The sequence below is a fragment of the Bubalus kerabau genome, chromosome 14, assembly GCF_029407905.1.
Source record: "Bubalus kerabau isolate K-KA32 ecotype Philippines breed swamp buffalo chromosome 14, PCC_UOA_SB_1v2, whole genome shotgun sequence".
In the NCBI taxonomy this organism is placed as follows: Eukaryota; Metazoa; Chordata; class Mammalia; order Artiodactyla; family Bovidae; genus Bubalus; species Bubalus kerabau.
Genome location: NC_073637.1, coordinates 2,381,664 through 2,401,342, shown reverse-complemented (window position 1 = coordinate 2,401,342; position 19,679 = coordinate 2,381,664). Strand labels below are relative to the sequence as shown.

The 19,679-nt window shown below is 51.4% G+C and overlaps 1 protein-coding gene across 2 annotated transcripts; it reads left to right on the top strand.

Annotated features, from left to right (window-relative positions):
* The first annotated feature begins 6,051 nt into the window (after positions 1-6,051).
* Positions 6,052-16,757, top strand: ZNF250 (zinc finger protein 250). Of its 2 annotated transcripts, XM_055545438.1 has the most exons (6): positions 10,731-11,325; positions 11,674-12,034; positions 12,135-12,228; positions 12,456-12,582; positions 12,671-12,784; positions 14,839-16,757. In XM_055545438.1, the coding sequence occupies exons 2-6, from the start codon at positions 11,823-11,825 to the stop codon at positions 16,161-16,163; spliced, it is 1,872 nt and encodes a 623-aa protein (XP_055401413.1). In that variant the 5' UTR covers positions 10,731-11,325; positions 11,674-11,822; the 3' UTR covers positions 16,164-16,757. The 2 variants fall into 2 exon arrangements, with proteins under 2 accessions (XP_055401414.1, XP_055401413.1); XM_055545439.1 differs by lacking the exons at positions 10,731-11,325; positions 11,674-12,034 and adding an exon at positions 6,052-6,122.
* The last annotated feature ends 2,922 nt before the right edge of the window (positions 16,758-19,679 follow it).

Here is a 19,679-nt window from a genome sequence, read left to right as displayed (position 1 = left end):
TCCTGGCTCCTGATTTCCACATCCATACACTTCTGCCTTCAGCCAATAATGCCAGCTCCGTTGAGAACAACAGAAAAGCAGCCCTAACAGCTCAAAGCTGCCCTGCCTTAGAGCTCCCTGGGTGAAAAATGCCAGTTGGGGCCCCTAGGCCCAGGCTCCAGGTGGCTCCCTGGTAACAACTGTGCCATGATTTCCATGTGCTGGCAGAGTTCTGGGAGACTCCTCCATGGATCCTACAGCCCAGGCCTCACAGATGATGAATGTAGGGGGAAAACTGTCCCTTGACACCCATGGTCTCTCCATGCAAGGAGAAGCAGGGAGACTGGAGTGGTGTGTGAGAGCAGGGCCAGGGTCCAGGACCATCCTGAAGTTTCCATGGCTTTGGAGGCAACTCAGGTCTGAGTGGAGAACAGGGCCTTGATGGCTGAGGACAGTGCAGGCCACACCAGAGCAGCCAACCACGTACGATGAGGTTGGTTCTTTCCCCTGGGGCTTGGCAGACACTGGCTCCTGGGCTTCCCTGGAAGTAACACAAAGGCATGGGCGGAGGTGGAGGTGGCCTGACTGCAGGTACTCTGTGAGGATTATTCTGTATGCAGGCTCTTCTGTGCTCATGGGCCAGACTGTGAATCTTCCAGACATCAGAACATTGACTGGGGAGACCACTGCCAACTGGAAATGTGATAGAAAGATGGCCTCAGATTCAGGGGAAAGGACCAATCTCATCCTATGTGGTAGCGGGGTAACAAGATAGCCTTTTGGAAAAAAGACAAAACTAGACTTACTCTTTGCATCTTTTAGCAGAATAAAGTCCAAATGGAACAGAGATTTAAATGTACAGAAACAAAACCAAATGAGTACTGGGTGAAAATATGGGTGGATTCCTCCAGAACTGGGAAGTTAGGGGAATTTTACTGTAGCTTGAAATCAAGCAATAATAAGAGAAAACAAATGATAAATTACACAGAAATAAGTTTTGCAGGACCAACACCTTTATATTCAAAATAAAAAGACAAATGGTGAACTGGAGGAAGTGTTTACAACTTATGTTATACATAACACATATAAAATTAATGTACATAAGGTTATTTAAAATTAGGGTTTCATTTTCAACAAATGGTGTTGTAATTATTGTATAACCATATGCCAACAAAGTGAATCTCAATCCTTGCCCCACACCATCTAAAGAATTTAACTCAAAATGTATCATCAACCAAAATGTACAGCAGAAACTTTTAAAAGAAAACATAAGAGAAAACCTACTGACCTTCACTTTGGTCAAGATTTATTAAATAAATAATCTTTGGTGAAGATTTATTAAATAGAACACAAAGAGCAGGAATTTTTGAGGAAGGAATTCAGCGAGTAGGAACTCATCAAGATTTAGAACATTTGTTCCTCAAAATTAAAGGAAAAGGCAAAGCATAAACTGGGAGAAGATATTTGCAAAATATATATATCCAAAAAAGGACTTGTACTCCATGCTATAAAGAAGTCCTGGTGACTTCTCTGGTGGTTCAGTGGCTATGACTCCATGTTCCCAATGCAGGGGATCCTGGTTTGACTCCTAGGTGGGGAACTAAGATACTGCAAACTGCAACTAAGCCTGTGAGTCAAAGCTACTGAGCTCACACACTCTAGAGAACCCGCACTGCAACGAAGACACGGTGCAGCCAAAAATAAAATAATAATAAAATAATTTATTAAAAGTGATTTTGGAGTCTACTCTTTATACCATCTCTCTGGTATCATATCAATTGCTTATATAACTTGTCAGTTGCATCAAAAAAGACTGTAAGTGCTTGCAATTTTTAATCCTAGTGTTAAGAACAAAGTTTTTAAAAATCTGCTATGTATGTCACAAAGGGTTAACATGATTAGTTCAGTTCAGTTCAGTCATTCAGTCATGTCTGACTCTTTGCAACTCCATGGACTGCAGCACACTTGTCCATCACCAACTCCCAGGGCTTGCTCAAACTCATGTCCATTGAGTTGGTGATGCCATCCAAACATCTCATCCTGTCCCCTTCTGCCTTCTATCTTTACCAGCATCAGGGCCTTTTCCAATGAGTCAGTTCTTTGCATCAGGTGGCCAAAGTATTGGAGTTTCAGCTTCAACATCAGTCCTTCCAATGAATATTCAGGACTGATTTCCTTTAGGACGGACTGGTTTGTTCTTCCAGTCCAAGGGACTCTCAAGAGTCTTCTCCAACACCACAATTCAAAAGCATCATTCTTTGGTGCTCAGCTTTCTTTACAGTCTAACTCTATAGTGCTTCTAAAATGAGAGGGAAGAGACCAACAAGCAGGTTCACAGAAAAGTCAGTGAAAGTGGCTCTTAATCATACGAAGAGATGCTCAACCTTACCCCCAAGGAAGATGCAAAAGGAAATTACACCAAGATGCTATTTCTTGCTTCTCAGATTGCCAAAATACCAAATATTTGACAACATTCTTTGTTCACAAGGCTGTAAGGAAAGCTCACCAGCGGAAATACAAGATCCTTCAACCCTGTGGAAGGGAACTGGGCGACACACAGAAAAACAGATACAAATGCCCATTTTTAGGAAACTATCCTAAAATTAAACTGGCAAAACTGAAAACACCTAACTAAAGCTACTTATTACAGCACTAATTTTATGGCAAAAGACGTTCAGTAATAGCAGACTGGCTGAATACACGACAGCACATTCACAAGGGAGGTGAAGGCAGCTGCATAAAGGAGAAAGGGACATGCCCGGACGCTGCCAAGGAGAGGTGGCTGGACGCTGACAGGAATATGCCAAAATGTGGGCCAGTGGGAAAGAACTACTGTTCACTGACGTTCACTCAGATTTTTTGGAATGGAGCCAGAAACCATAGCATTGATAAATGGTTACAGATAGGGCAGCCCGGTAAGAGACTGGTGGGAACAGGGAGGGAAGCAAGTCTTCTGAATGTACTTTCTTTTGTGTACTGGACTTTGAAACCATATAGGGTTTCGGTTCAGTTCAGTCGCTCAGTCGTGTCCGATTCTTTGCGACCCCATGAATCGCAGCACGCCAGGCCTCCCTGTCCATCACCAACTCCTGGAGTCCACCCAAACCCATGTCCCTCGAGTCAGTGATGCCATCCAACCAGGTCATCCTCTGTTGTCCCCTTCTCCTCCTGCCCTCAATCTTTCCCAGTATCAGGGTCTTTTCAAATGAGTCAGCTCTTTACATCAGGTGGCCAAAGTATTGGAGTTTCAGCTTCAACATCAGTCCTACGAATGAATACCCAGGACTGATCTCACTTAGGATGGACTGGTTGGATCTCCTTGAGCCCAAGGGACTCTCAAGAATCTTCTCCAACACCACAGTTCCAAAGCATCAATTCTTCCATGCTCAGCTTTCTTTATAGTCCAACTCTCACATCCATACATGACCACTGGAAAACCATAGCCTTGACTAGACAAAGTTTGTCAAAGTAATGTCTTTGTTGTTGACAAAGTAATGTTGTCTTTGTTGACAAAGTAATGTCACTGCTTTTTAATATGCTGTCTAGGTTGGTAATGACTGTCCTCCCAAGTTTACATCATCATAAAACAAAATTGTATCAAAATGTTAAAAATGTAACTTTAAAAAGCAAACAAGTGAAACTGTAGAGTTAAGGTCATACCCCAAATGGGATATATCGTAACAGCAAGAAGAACTGCAAAACAAATCTAGACTATTTTCAATAATCATAGGGTTAATAATATTGACATTGTTATTCTGACATCATTACATATAACTAATAAACGTGTTTATATAATTAGATCCCAGGATTTTAAATACAGGAAAAAACTGCCTCCATCTGGACCTGGGGATGAGCCAGGGACACTGTGAGTAGCAGTGGTGCCCACCTGGACCTTTAATGGCTCATACCACCTCTGGACACTCTGATTCACATATTGATACTGTGTACTACCTGCTTTCCCCACTCACAGGTAAAGCATATGAGAAAGGGACTTATTGGGAATGTTGCTTGTTTTACCTACTCATGTAGCCCCGGCACTTAGAACGCTGCCTAGCATACAACAGGCACTCAATAAATACCATGCCTGTGAAGAGTGGCAGAGCTGGACACACACGCAAAAGCTAGTTGTTGAATTGATTAAAAAAAAAAAGCAAAATGTTAGTTGCTGAAACTAAGCAAAAGACATGCAGGTATTTCACTGTAATATACTTTCAATCTTTATGAACGAACATTTTTAAAATAAGTTGTTGTTCAGTCCCTAAGTTGTGTCCAGCTCTTTGCAACCCCATGGACTGCAGCTAGGCTTCCCTGTCCTTCACTATCTCCCAGAGTTTGCTCAAAGTCATGTTCACTGAGTCAGTGATGTCATGCAAACATCTCATCCTGCCACCTCCTTCTCCTCTTGCCCTCAGTCTTTCCCAGCATTAGGGTCTTTTCCAATGAGTTGGATCCTCGCATCAGGTGGCCAAAGTATTAGAGTTTCAATATCAGTCCTTCCAATGAATATTCAGGATTGATTTCCTGTAAGATGACAGGTTTAACCTCCTCGCTGTCCAAGGGGCTCTCAAGAGTTCCCCAGCACCACAGCTCAAAAGCATCAATTTTCCAGCCCTCAGCCTTCTTTATGGTCCAAATCTCACATCTGTACACGACTACTGGAAAAGTCGCAGCTTTGACTATACAAACCTTTGTCGGCAAAGTGATGTCGCTGCTTTTTAATACGTGATATAGGTTTGTCTTAGCTTCCCTCCCCCCCCCTCCCCTGCACCGCTTTCCCCCTCCCCTCCAAGGAGCAAGCATCTTTTAATTTCATGGCTGCAGCCACTGTTCAGTGATTTTGGACCCTAACATAACTCAGCAGTGGAAAAACCACAGCTTTGATTATATGGACCTTGAAATAGTTGGGAAGAGAAAAAGAAAGCAGGGTGTGCTGAGATCTTAGAAGCATCAGTTCTCTGCCGGGACCAAAGTTGCCGAGCTCAAGCTCCTCACTGTTAAAAGGTAAACTGAGGCATGTTAGAATTTGTTTAGAGCTTATGTGAGCAAATAGAGGATGGAATAGTGGTTAGGAATGCTCTGCCAGCAGGAGCTATATTAGTTTTTATAGACGGAAAAGCAAAGCAAGGGCTTTGACAGGCCACGACTTAAGCCGTCAACTTAATTGGAAAGCCTAGCTGGGGGCTACCAAGGCAGCAGAGCCACCCCCAGCCTAATGGCCTCCTCGTTTAATTACGTTAACACTGGCAACTGGCCCAAACCATCTAGGATGGTCCAAAAATAGGGCCAAATCGGACAACCTGGGTCCTGAGCTTCAGTCTCTTGGCAGAGAGGACCTTACCTCACCGGGATGTGTGGGGCAGATGAGTTCCCTGTGGGAAGCTGACCTCACCTTTCCCGAGTAGAAACCCTGCCCCTGACGCCGGGGCCAGCTATCCACAGAATTACTGCCACATCCTCTCCCACTTCCAGCCTCGGGTCTTTCCCAGACCACCTTTCCTGCCCAAAAGTCGGGGCACCAGCTTGGTCCGGTCGGTCCTCCCAGCCAACGAGCCACCTGGAAGTACTCCTTGGGGGTGACAGCGGGTGCGGAAGGCAGCAGCGACGGCCACCTCTTCCTCCCGCCCCCGCTGGTCCTGCCCTGCCGAAGTGCGCAAACCCCAGCGTAGGGGGACGGGGAGGAGGTCGCCGCCACATACGACGACCACCGCCAGCCAACGCCAGGCCCCGCCTCGGCAGGCGTGACATCTGGAGGCACCACGGCGAGGATTCACCCGACTCGGGGTCGAGCTGTGCCCGCAGGGCCGGAGGTACGAGTTACCCGCAGGAGCTTCCGCGAGGCCGCCGGATGTGCAGCCTGTAGGAGACCCGGACGCGGCGTGGCCTATCTAGGCGCGGTGGAGGCTGCGTCTCTCGGTGGCTCTGGCGCGTGCGTCAGTCAGGAGAAAGGCGCAGGGCGGGGAGGGCGGGGCCCAAGGCGAACTGGGAAGTGTCGCGTCCTAGGAGTGGCGGCCTGGGAGGCGTGGGCGGGGCCCTTGGGGGCGAGGCGCCCTGCGATTGGCGGATGCGCAGACAGGGCGGGGCGCCCCCTTTGTCTGAGTGCTGTGCGGGCGGCCAGCCCTGCGGGTGAGGCAACTGCGGGGACGGTGAGTCGGGGTGCGGGCTGCATTCCGCACCCTTTACCCGCGCGCCGGGGTGTGGGGGCCAGGACCCTCCACGCGATCGGGCGCTGCCCGCGAGCGCCCCTTGCCTTTCCCTGCCCACTCCGAGCCCCTACCCCGCTCTCGCCTTCCCCGGGCCCTCCCCACTCCCGCGAACGGCGAGCCCTACGCCGCCGTTAGTCCGCGGCGCCCAGAGCTCCGGCCTCGCGCGGGCCCGGGTGCGGGCCGGGGGCGCGAACACTTATTCCACCGGGATCGCCGTCGGCATCTCCCCGGGGAGAGTGCTTCTTCCCGAGTCCACTCCCGCCTCCATTTTTATCGAGGCTCGTCTCTCGGTTGTTTGTGAAAGCCCGTTTCGTGAGCGCGAGCAGCCATTCCCGGGGTCCGCGGGCGCCTGCCCAGCGCGACGCTTCGGGGCCGGGAAGCCGGACCCTCGGTGTGCGCTGCCTGGCGTTTCGGTCCTGATCAGCTTGGTTCTTTAACGGGTGTATCGAAGACTTTCTTCTCAGACTATCATCTGACTCCGGTTGTGATGTTTTGTTCTAAGATGGAAGATTTCGAGTGTTCAGTGGTCAAATATTTAGCCTCGAGGCTTTTGGCTTTGTGCTGTATCTTAAAGGGCTTTCCCTACTCTAAGTTTAGTTCTAAAATAAACTCGTTTTCTCTGGTACTTGTGAAACGTTGGCTCCATCTGGAATCATTTTGATGTGGGGAAAGTTGGAAGTCCAGCTTCAGTGTTTTCCCTAAACCCTGGTATTTCTGACACTACTGAATAACTCATTTCGCCGTTGATTTGGAAAACCACCTTTGTTCAGTGTTAAATTCTCCCAAATCTTGGGCCCATTTCTGGCATTTGTGTTTTGATGTGAAAAGGTTTTGATTTTCATCCAAATCTGTGGGTCTCTGCTCCCCAGAGTTTATTCAGGTTCTTTTTATCATATAATTTTAAAATTTAGCTCTTTTTCATTCATTAGCTGTGTGCTTTCAGTATATGATATGAAATGATCTCATTTAATTTCTGTTATTTTTTAAAGCTCAGTTACAGCTCAGTTTTATTCAGCAAATAAAGGATAGTACACCCTCGAGGCGTGAGGACAGGCTACTGGGACCCCAGAGGAGAGGCTAATTTCTGCTTTTGCTTAGCTTTCTGGGAGATTGGTTGAGCTTTGTGCAAAGGACTAATTTTAGACCTGTTGTCTGAGTGAGGTTACTGGAACATCTTCCCCAGGATTTTAATGCCTGGCCTATCTTGTTTGTTTATAGATATGGCCCTACTCTGCCCTTTCTAGTCCAGGACTGCTTGGCTGTCTGCACTACGACTTTGTGGATACAGGGGGCAGCATTAACATATTTCTAAGGTTTACTTTAACCTTGTTTCTTGCCGTCTGTGACTAGAACTGTTTTCCCTGAATATTTTCTGACTCCATGTTGCTGCTGTGTAGAAAAGCTACCTGTGCGGATACACGTCTGTGATCATTTTCCTCTGAAGCATGCAGGGTTGTGGTTTGGGCTTACAGGTGGATCAGAACTCCTTCTTTGGAAGGTGCTTCCAGCCTGGCGGGCCAGGCTTTGAGCAGATGAAGAAAGAGGAGCAGGTCTTCCAGCGGGAAAACCTGGGGGTGAGGATGGTGAGGAAGAGTGGGGAGACCCTGGAGCTGTCCACCCCAGACCAGGGACTGCGAGTGTGCCTGTCATGCCTGTCACTGTTGGTGGGGTCTTTGGGAGGAAGATCTTCAGCAGTTCCAGCAAGAGCTGCTGCTGCTAAGTCACTTCAGTCGTGTTCGACTCTGTGCGACCCCAGAGACAGCATCCCACCAGGCTCCCCCGTCCCTGAGATTCTCCAGGCAAGAACACTGGAGTGGGTTGCCATTTCCTTCTCCAGTGCATGAAAGTGAAAGTGAAGTCGCTCAGTCGTGTCCGACTCTTAGCGACCCCATGGACTGCAGCCCACCAGGCTCCTCTGTCCATGGGACTCTCCAGGCAAGAGTGCTGGAGTAGGGTGCCATTGCCTTCTCCGCCAGCTAGAGTTTACAGAACAAAATAACAATAACGTTGAATCCTAAGCTCTCTCGTCTCTGCGGCCCCGTTTTCAGTTCCTGTCCTGTGGTCACCACCGAGCCAGAACTCACTTGGAAGAGTGTCTCACTGCAGTGTGATCACTGCTGCAGAGAACATTGGCCTGCTCTGCTTTGGTTTGGGTTATTTTCTGGGGCGTGGGTGGATGGGTTGCTGTTGTGGGCACCCCTTGGGCAGGTGCTTTTTGTACTTGTTTCTGTGTTGGGGGTGGCATGGCTTCCCTGGGCAGCTCCTCAGAGCCAGTTTGACCCTCCATGGTGTTAATTCCGACTTCAGGGATCATCTAAACAGGACTTGACCTGCTCACCTGTTCTCCCTTCCTCCCTGAACTCCTGTTGCCTTGAGCTATGGGCCCTGAGTAACAGCCAGCTTCAGTGCCTGGGTGGCTCTGTTGTCATCCCTGTGGTGTCAGTTAGCAGCCTGCAGTGTTTTTTGCTGTCTTTTCATTCCATGCAGACTTGTTCTAGGAGACCCAGACCTTATCTACCAAAGTAAAAGTACACAAAAATGAAAAACTAGTTAGTTCCACATTTACATTTGTTTTCTTTCTCTTTTATCAGAATATAGGGTCTTATTCCATTTGGGCTGCTATAATAGAGCACCAGAGACCGGGCAGCCTGTAAAACAGCAAATGTCATTTCTCACAGTGTAGAGGCCAGACATCTGAGGTTAGGATCAGCAGAATCGGGAGCCCTCATCCTGGCTGCAGACATTGTGTCCTCACGTGGAGGGAGGGGTCTCTTATCAAGGGGACTCCACTCTCAGGACCTGAGCACCGCCCCGCCCCCCCCCCCCAACATTGAGCCTTAGGTCATTTGGAGGCACAGACATTCAGAGCAGAGCAACAGGCATACTTTATAATATACTGTTTTCCTTCAGTACTTAGAGGTCATCCTGGGCAGAGCTCTTCCGCTTTCTGTTTTCGTGCTTCTCTGGAATTCACTGGGTGGGAATCTTGTCCCCTTCTCTGCCCCTCCGTGCCTCAAACTATTGGCCGGGGGTTTGAGTTAATTTCATCAGATGAGGTGACACTTAGTTACATGCTGTCTTTAACCTGGCTGTCCTCCTGAGGCCCTCAGAGGAGCTGTGTCATCTCAGTCTGGTGTGTCTAGTGCTGTGGACAAGGGCTCACATCCCCTCGTGGTCCTGGGGTCATTGTGCAACAGGAGCATTGTGAACACCTCCATATCCTGTGCTTTTGCTGACCTGTCTGGCCGCCTGGCACAGCCTGAATCTTGGTCTGCGTGGGTGCGGGACTGGTGTGTGGAAGGGCTGGTGGATTTGGCGGCAGCACCATCCTGGAGTCTGTTCTGAAACCACACAATTCATGTGGGATTCGAACGCAGGAGCTGAGACTCGAACCCACTGTCTCTTAATTGAAACCACACACCTTTGCTCAGGACTTATTGAAGCTCAGGTTCTGTGTGTCTCAGTGCAGAAGGAATTCACAGCAGGATGCAAAGTGATAGGTGAGAAGTGGATTTATTTAGAGAGATACACATTCCTTAGACAGAATGGTGTCTGTCTCAAAAGGCCCTGAAATGTAACTAATTAAATTGTTAGTTTCTATGGGCTGTGTAGTTTCATAGGCTGCTGAATAGGAGGATTAATCCAACTATTTCAGGGAGGGCCAGGGGCTTCCAGGAATTCAGGAATTGGGCCACTGCCCACTTTTCAGCCTTTCTGGTCATCTGGCCTTGGAACTGTGGGGACTGTGGGTGTGTTGTCATTTAGCTGATGTGTCGCATTGAGCATATAATGAGGCTCAGCCTCCACTGGAAGTGGAGCCTTCCGCTATCTTGGGCCTAGTTGGTTCTAACCAGTTTATGTCTCATCTTTAAGGGTTGTGCTCAGTCCCCTTCCCTTCTGGTTTCAAGTCCATCTGAGGAAGGCCTGCATTGCCCAGAGGTATGTCTGCTGCACCTAAATCGGCCAGGTGACTTTCTCACCTGCGAGAGCTAGCAGACACTCCACTTTCCCACTGCTGCTGGAGTAGGTGCTCCTCCGGCACTTGTTGCTATTCTGAAGGGTGGAGTATGGAGTCATTTCTCCTGTAATTTCATTCACTTGTTCAGCCATGCTTGAGCCACTGGCTGCTCCGCTGGGACTGGCAGGGGGTGTGAGAACGATGAGGCAGAGGCCCCCAAGGTGGGTCGGGAATGGTCTTAATGAGACGGTGACGGTCTCACTGAGAGGGTGACAGCTGAGCGCCAGCTGAGGGGCAGGAGGCACCCGGCTGCGGGGAGGGGCGCTCAGAGCAGGGCTCTCGGCAGCCTCAGGAGCGGAGGCGGGGCTTGGAGCTGAGGCAGGGCCCTGCGTCCCATGGGGGCGGGGCTTGGAGCTGAGGCAGGGCCCTGCGTCCCGTGGGGGCGGGGCTTGGAGCTGAGGCAGGGCCCTGCGTCCCGTGGGGGCGGGGCTTGGAGCTGAGGCAGGGCCCTGCGTCCCGTGGGGGCGGGGCTTGGAGCTGAGGCAGGGCACTGCGTCCCGTGGGGGCGGGGCAAGACTGTGCTGCCACTGGAGGGCGGGTCCAGTGGGCGTGAGAGGGTGAGCAGGAGGGCGACTTCAGGATCTGGATCGAATGCAGGTGCCAGACCAGGGGCAGACCAGGCCTGGGGAGGAGATGGGTGTCGGGGCTGGATGTTAAGTGTCTGAGGTGCTAGAGGACACCCATGAGGAGATGGCCAGCTGGAGGGGAAGGAGGTTGCCAGCTTAGTGCACCAACAGGAGCCCTGTGCTCCACTGGACGTTCAGGCCTGTGGGGCAGAAGCAGCTCAGGTCACAGACATGGGCTCGGGCAGGAGCCGGCCTGGCTGGAGGCCTCCGGCCGAATGATCCAGCAGCTCCTAGATTAGCTGTGCTGGCTGCCAGCACCAACGGGGAGCCGGCGAACGGGGTTCCTATGGGTGCTCATTGTTAGATCCTGCCCAGGTGTGGTCAGGTCATCTGAAAATGACTGTCTACCTCCTCTGGGTTCCCAGAGGACCAGAGCTGCATGGTTCAGGAGGCAGTATCTCGTGCTGGTGAGGGTGGACAGGGGCGCCCATGGTGACGGACTTGCTGGAGACTGGGGTTACCCACCGCTGACAGCAGACAAGGATTTGGTCATATGGAGGTCAGAGGAGACCCTGACAGGGGCCACTTGGGATGGAGGGGACAGAGACCACCTGAGGGAGTGGCTGGATTAGACCATAGGGAGGATGACTGTCCATGAGAGATGGCGGGTGTGGGCAGCCCATGAAGGGTTGGGGGAGCAGTACTGCTCTTTTAGGGGGTGTGGGCACTGGAGTAGCCACAGGAGGCAGCTTGTCCCCCACTGTTGGTTCTGAGAGCTGGCGAGGCGGGACCAGCCCTGTTGTTTCCAGTTCTTCATGCCTGGTGGCACCCTCATGCCTGTTTGTCCAACATCAGTGTTTCAGATGAATTCTGAGCTAACTTTATTCACTCCTTTCATTTTTCCCAGGTGATGGGCCTGCTGGGCTTGTGCCCACTTCTGTCTGGCAGGGTGGGTGTAGCACATGCCTTGGCAGTGCTTGTCCCAGTGTTCCCAGAGCCCGCCCAGCCCCACGCCTCCCCATCAGGTCCTCAGACCGAATCTCAGGGTCACTCTGGATGCATCCATCAGAACCGGGCCCCCACTGGAGTCGCTGGGCAGGACCAGGCATGCCTAGGGCATCAGCGGCCCCACAGGAGGGTTGTGGTCCCCACACCACTAGTGCAGCCGCTCCTCATGGGGGATGTCTCTGGAGGCAGTCAGGCCTGGTGTTGCCCCCTTCCCATGATGTGCTCACCCAGCCCTGTGTGTGTACTGCAGGCCATGCCTGGTAAGCTGGGCAGTCCAATGGCCCTTGGGGCGCATGGCATCCCCAGGCTTCTTGGGTGGGACCATCCTGGGCCCCTCATATGCTCCTTCCTTTTCCTCAGCCCTACACGCTTCTCTGATACCGTCTCCCTCAGACGTGCCACGGAGCAGATGATGGCGGCGGCCCGGCTCCTGCCGCCACCAGCGGTGCCTCAGGTGAGTAGCCCCAAGGCCTTTGCGGCGCCCCTGCCATCCTCACATCCTCCCACTCCCAGGGGCCTGGTGGCATCCTGAGCATCACTGCATTTTGAACACTGTGGCCCCTTCCTGTTGCCCCCCCCCCACCCCGTCCAGGGGCGCGTCCCCACAACCCACACTGCTTGCACCCTCCTTGTCTGGGACGTGGAGTCTGAGTCCAACCTGCAGCCCCCCTGTTGTTCCAGGCCAAGGTGACCTTCGAGGACGTGGCCGTGTTTCTCTCCCAGGATGAGTGGGACCGTCTGGGCCCTGCCCAGCGTGGCCTCTACCGACACGTGATGATGGAGACCTACGGGAACGTGGTCTCCGTGGGTAAGGCCCCCTGCAGGCCTTGGGTGGGGTGTGGTGAGGGTGCTTGTGGATATTGTACAGACGAAAGGACTTCCCTCCCCACGAGCAGGAATTCCAGGATCCAAGCCTGAGGTGATCTCCCAGCTGGAGCGAGGAGAGGAGCCGTGGGTCCTGGACAAGCAGGGCAACGAGCAGCTCAGGGGCTGGGGCATCAGCCGCTCAGGTGAGCGCGGAGTGGCCTCTGTGCACTAAGGGCTGTGCACCTGCGGGTGCTCCTGGGGTCTGACCTGGCGGGGACTCCTGCGGGTGAGTGGGCAGCAGGCAGAGGCCCAGCGCAGGGAATGGGCAGGGAGGTAAGTGCAGCTGGGTGTGGGTTGGGTGTCTTGAGGCAAGGTGAGCACATGTGGCTGCCGGGCCCCTGACAGGTCCCTGCTCTGAATGGACCTCAGAGGTTGAGGGACATGGGCTGGTTTTGGGAAGAAGGAAGCACCTACGTATGAAAGGGAAGTTTCTTAACCTGACTCTTAGTGCGGCTAGAGCTGTTTGCCGTGAGGCAGAGGAGCCCACCGTCCACAGCTGTCCTGGGGGTTCCGTCTGAAATTTGGCAAGACCAGACACAATAGCACAAGTAAAGCTGTAAGAATTGGAAAGAGGAAAAACATTGCTTGTAGTTCATGATATTGTCTATATGTGAGAAGACTGATCAGGACCTCCTTGGTGGCCCAGTGATTGAGAATCCGCCTGCCGGTGCCGGGGTCACAGGTTTGATCCCTGGTCCGAGAAGATCCCATGTGCTGTGGAGCAGCTAAGCCCATGTGACACAACTACTGAGTCTACGCTTTAGAGTCTGGGAGCCGCTACTACTTGGCCCACGAGCCGCAAGTGCTAGAGCCTGCGTGCCTAGAGCCCGTGCTTTGCAGCAAGGGAAGCCACCACAGCAAGAAGCCTGCACATCACAACTCGAGAGTAACCTCTGCTCACTGCAACTAGAGAAAAGCTGTCACTGCAGTGAAGACCCACTGCAGCCAAAAATAAAATAAATAAAATTATATTAAAAAAAATGCAAACAAGAACATGTTGACCTCCTAGGCACACACTCCTGCAGGTGCTTCAGGCAGAGTCTGTCTTGGAAGTGCCTTTCCTGGTGTAGGGACTGCTTGGTTTTGGAGCCTGCTGTTTTTCAGGGGCTCTTGGGGTTTGAGGAAGTCCGTTGCACAGCACCTGTCCTAAGTTCTGAATGAATTCAACAGTGAAACTTACATCTCAGTAATGCTGTTACCACCAAAAAAGGGAAAATTGATGGGACTTGAAAATATCCCTGTTACAGAAAAAGCAAAATCCAGTGAATGTGGCCGGTTGCCATTCAGTATGCTTCCTAATAAGAAACCCCAGAGAGACCCTAACCCCCCACAATCAGATAGGGAGGGCTTCCCGGTCTTGGCCATGAAGCAGAACGTGGGTCCCCTGGACTGAGAAGGTCCAGCTCTCTCTCATTGGCTAAGTCTCCCCTCAGGTGTGCCCCCCTCAGGTCTTGCTCTGCCCGCTGGGCTTCTTGCTCTAGGACATCCTTCAAGGACCGTTTTAACACTGTCCCCAACCAGGCCTTGTGGGAACTGGAGGAAGCAGCAGAGGCGTTGCTGAGATGAGCCTGGGAGGACTGGCTCTGCCCCGTCCCCGTCCTCTGCTGTCACAGCCCTGCCCGCCTGTCGAGTACCCTGGATGAGTCCTCCTGGGACAGTCCTGTTTCCTGGTGACGTCTTGTCAATTCAGTGGCTGTGTCTTCAAGGTTTAAAAATCTGTCGTCCTCAGCATACCCTGCTCCACCCTCAACCTGCAGTGCCCCTGACCTGAGTGTAGAAACACCCCCGCCTTCTTGGCCATCCTCACTGCCACCTGCAGGCCCCGTCTTGTTCCCCAGGGGGGAGTCTGCAGGATGGGCTCTCAGGAGCTCGCGCTTCGCTCCAGCAGCCCCCTCCCTGCCCTGCACAGTAATAGGTGTAGTCCTGCCTCGGTTCCACCTCTAATGGCCACTGGACCCTCCAGGGCGGGCAGGGCTGCGGCTGTGACCGTGTGCGCTCCTCAGGCTCTCGAATGGGACCTGGCCCTTTTCCAGCCACACTGTTGGGTGGACACCTTTCCTCTTTGTCACCCACTGGTGACTTCTAGCCTTGGGCCCTCGAGGGCCGCCCTGTCCCAGTGAAGCACCTGCAGGGTGGAATGCACTCTGCAGTCTCAGAAGGGGTGAACACGCTCCCTTTGGTTTTGGTTTTGTTTCAGGATGTGAGCACAAGGATCAGGACCAGGACGCAGACTCCAGCTTGAGGCCGCTCACTTCAGAGGAGATATCAATGATTCTGAGGAAAACGCCTGCCGAGTGGAGTGATCCGGGCAGTTACGAACCTGAGCAGAATTTCTGTCTGAGTCCCAGCCCTGCCCGCCCCCGTGAAGGCCAGGCTGTGAGTCCCAGCGCGCCGGTCGCCCAGCGCCCGGCCGTTCCTGGCGGGGAGAGGCCCTACCGGTGCGTGGAGTGCGGGAAGTGCTTTGGGCGGAGCTCCCACCTGCTGCAGCACCAGAGGACGCACACCGGGGAGAGGCCCTATGTGTGCGGTGTGTGTGGCAAGGCCTTCAGCCAGAGCTCGGTGCTCAGCAAGCACAAGAGGATCCACACGGGCGAGAAGCCCTACGCGTGCCACGAGTGTGGAAAGGCCTTTCGAGTGAGTTCGGATCTCGCTCAGCATCACAAGATACACACAGGGGAGAAGCCACACGAGTGTCTCGAGTGCCGCAAGGCCTTCACGCAGCTCTCGCACCTCCTGCAGCACCAGCGCATCCACACTGGCGAGCGGCCGTACGTGTGCGGTGTGTGCGGCAAGGCCTTCAACCACAGCACCGTGCTGCGCAGCCACCGGCGGGTGCACACGGGAGAGAAGCCGCATGAGTGTGCAGAGTGTGGTCGCGCCTTCAGCGTGAAGAGGACACTGCTCCAGCACCAGCGGGTGCACACCGGGGAGAAGCCCTACGCCTGCGGCGAGTGTGGCCGCGCCTTCAGTGACCGCTCTGTCCTCATCCAGCACCACAGCGTGCACACTGGCGAGAAGCCGTACGAGTGTGGTGAGTGTGGCAAAGCCTTCCGGCACCGCTCCACCCTCCTGAACCATGAGCGCATCCACACGGAGGAGAAGCCCTATGGCTGCTACGCCTGCGGCAAGGCCTTCGTGCAGCACTCCCACTTGACCCAGCACCAGCGGGTCCACACCGGGGAGAAGCCCTACGTGTGCAGCGAGTGCGGCCACGCCTTCAGCGCCCGCAGGTCGCTGGTCCAGCACCAGCGGGTCCACACCGGCGAGCGGCCCTTCCGCTGCGCACAATGTGGCAAGGCCTTTAGCTTGAAGGCCACGCTGATTGTGCACCTGAGGACCCACACGGGCGAGAGGCCGTACGAGTGCAGCCGCTGTGGCAAGGCCTTCAGCCAGTACTCGGTACTCGTGCAACACCAGCGCATCCACACGGGCGAGAGGCCGTACGAGTGTGCGGAGTGCGGCCGCGCCTTCAACCAGCACGGCCACCTCATCCAGCACCAGAAGGTGCACAGGAAGCTGTGACCTTGCCTGCACGTGAAGCCACACTTGGGAACTCGGGCTCCCAGCCCTGGGAAGCCTCCAGTCCGGGCAAAGCCCCTGCCAGTGACACCCAGTGTCACCGAGGAACTCATGGGCAGCGCTGAAGCGTCTCTGCAAGAACTTCAGAGGACGTCTCATTTGCTTCTCTCACCGTCTTGAAGTTACGTCGCAGAGTAGTCTCACAATGGTAATGAGTTTTGGTAAAGACAGCTACTATTCATTATTAACGTTAGTTTGTTAGAAATGAGAAACTAAGGGAAGTTTCAGCATAAGGACCACTGTCCCAGGAAAACTTCCTCACGCTCCAAATAAATGTTTTTTTCTTAGAATATTATATGCCTTTCCTAAATACAATGGTTGTTCTGATTATTGCACTTAAAATTGGGATGTTGGAGTATATTTTCAGCATTCTGTTAAACAGTAAAGTACTATGTAGATAAAATGGTATTAAAAAATATTGTTACCAAGTGTCATCATGTAATATGGCTGAAAATCCTAACTGTGTGGAACTACTTGTTTTCTATGAAAATGCTCTAAAGATTAATTAGTGAGAAATGATATAAATTTAGAAAACCCTTCATCTGGTCCTTTAATTTTATTTAAGATCAGAAGTGATGTCCTAACTTATTAGTGAAAATTCAACTCAAAAATGGATCTTCCCCCCCAAATCTTTGCAGATTCATAGGGTGTCTTGGGCTTCTGGGCCCATGTGGGCTTAGGAGGTGACTTTGTACTCAGAGCCCAGACCTCACAGCTGCTGTACCACCTGGGTGCCTCTTTTTTTACACATTATGATGTTTCCCAGAAATGTTACTAAAAAAGTCTTTGGCACACACTTCTAAAACAAAATTCTCAAATAGCTTTTTGTTTACTATTTCTAATATTTCTATTCCTATGATGAAGGGTTTTCTTCATTTTTTACTTCTAGTTCCAAGAGAGTCTAGTATCTGTTGTCATATACTGTGATAAATCTAGTTTATTTATAAGTTTTGTTTAAAAAAAAAAAAAAAGTTTTGTTTTTTGGCCAAGCAATGCAGCATGTGGGATTTTAGTTCCTTGACCAAGGATCAAGGCTGTGTCCCCTGTACTGGGAACACTGAGTCTTAACCACTGGACCACTAAAAGCCCCTGTTCATTATTTCTAATAATTTTTTTTTCCTTGATATTGAGACCATTATCACCTCAGGAAAAATTAAGCAGTAGAGTGTTGATCCTGAAGTCCATAGCAGTCACTGGTGAAGATGAAAACGTCTCTTAGAGCTAGTCACAGTGTTCATGCTTCTTGCTGATATTTTTAGAATAGGTAAAGAGTATAAATTGTAAGCAGTTCATAAAATTATGATAAGCTGCAGAATAATAAAAGGCAAACATTACTTTTTAAAGTTTAAAATATAAGTTTAAAAGTTTATAATTAAAGGTAAATCAAAATAACTGAAAGGAAATTCTAGAAATATTTAAAATTATCATAAAGGAGCTTTTAAACAAAGTTTAGACAATAATTAGACTAAGAAAAAACCAAAAAGCTTGCAGTTTGTTACAGACTTATAAGTAAATGGTGCAACAAGTAAAATGATACAGTTTGGTTAAAGTTGGTAAATTTGGTGATGAGATGAAGGTTCTAGAGTAATTCTCTGAGAAGGGTGGGCATGGCGTAGCCTTTGTGGATTCAGGAGCTGCAGCCCAGAGTGGTCTGTGGTCCAAGTTCCCAAGCCCGTGTTTGTATGCTTGTGTGTATGTCGCCTGGGGATGGTGTGCAGAGACATTGATGCACTTGGGCTGTCTCCTTTCCTCTGCTGATTGCAGGTATTTGATGTGCAGAGGGAACTCAAAAGAACCTGAGCACCAGGTACAGGCCAGAGATCCCCTGCACTGTGGTGGCCAATGCCCTGCATCTCAGTCCAGTTCAGTCGCTCAGTCATGTCTGACTAACCCCATTGACTGCAGCATGCCAGGCTTCCCTGTCCATCACCAACTCCTGGAGCTTGCTCAAACTCATGCCCATCGAGTCGGTGATGCCATCAGCCATCTCCTCCTCTGTCGTCCCCTTCTCCTCCTGCCTTCACTCTTTCCCAGCATCAGGGTCTTTTCCAATGAGTCAGTTCTTCGTGTCAGGTGGCCAAAATATTGGAGTTTCAGCTCCAGCATCGGTCCCTCCAATGAATATTCAGGACTGATTTCCTTTAGGATGGGCTGGTTTGATCTCCTTGGAGTCCAAGGGACTCAAGAGTCTTTTCCAACACCACAGTTCAAAAGCATCAATTCTTCGGCGCTCAGCTTTCTTTATGGTCCAGCTCACATCCATACATGACTACCGGAAAATCCATAGCTTTGACTAGACAGGCCTTTGTCGGCAAAGTAATATCTGCTTTGACATCTGTGTCTTTGCTTTTTACATCTGGGTGCCAGCAATTCATGGGGCACCCACCATCACACATGTCCTCCTCCTTTCCTGGGACATCGAACCATCTGTGAGCTGTTCTTCCCAATATAGAAGAAGAACTGGCTGCTTGCCATAACTCCCCATCCAGTAAGATCCACGTGAACCAACCTTCTTCCTTGAGACACAGATCCCAGTTAAATGCGCTCTTTCTATGACATGTCTGCTGATTGTCCCTGGTTGTCCCACTTCCTAGAATGGGGACCTCCATTCCTAGAATGGTGACCTACCCTTCAAAACTCTCTCCTTTTTCCTTGGTAGACAGGCCAATGTCCTACCTTCTCTCTACAGCAGACATGAAGGTGACCCAAAAAAGCTTCAGTTTTGCCAGGAAGTTCTCCCTGCTCCTGTACTTGGTCTCAGCTGCTGATGGTACCAATATTGTGAAGGTGATAGGAGACTGCAGAGACAGTCTAGTGAGGTGGGGAAGGCCTGGTGCTGATGTTTCTGGGGAAGTGGTAGAGAAGTGGCTGACTGTAGGGCTGTTGGTGAGGACGGCATTGCTGGGGGGCCCTGGTGAGTGCGTGGTGACAGGAAGGGATGATTGTGGGTGTCGACGGTAGGGGAGGTGATGGTTTGGGTCAGGTATTGGGAAGAAAAGGCATATTGACCAGCATGGAGTCAGGGGATGGGGAAAAGGTGACGATTTTAGGGTGGAGTATTGTGTGGACAAGTGATGACAATGGGCCAGCAGGTACAGGGCAGGCAAGAGTCCCAGCCACTGGTGCCCATAGCCTTATTTTCCTTCCCACCACTCCAGCTCTTCAATGATGCAATTCAACTAGCTGTGTCTTACAAATAGAACTCCTGGGACCTCGTGGACAAGGTTTTGCAGGAGCTTGAGGTAGGTCCAGCACAAATGTCAGGTGGCATAGAGAAAATGGGTTCTCTCCATAGGGGTGCAGGCATAAGCCAGTAGACTGGCTGCAGGCAGAACATGCTCGTTGTGGGCACGGCCCCTAGAGGTGTCAGAGCTACAGCTGGGTAAATGCAAGGCCAGGCTTCACCCGCTGCCTTGTTCCCAGAACGTTGGCTTGGAGCAGAAGGAGGAGGAGACGCCA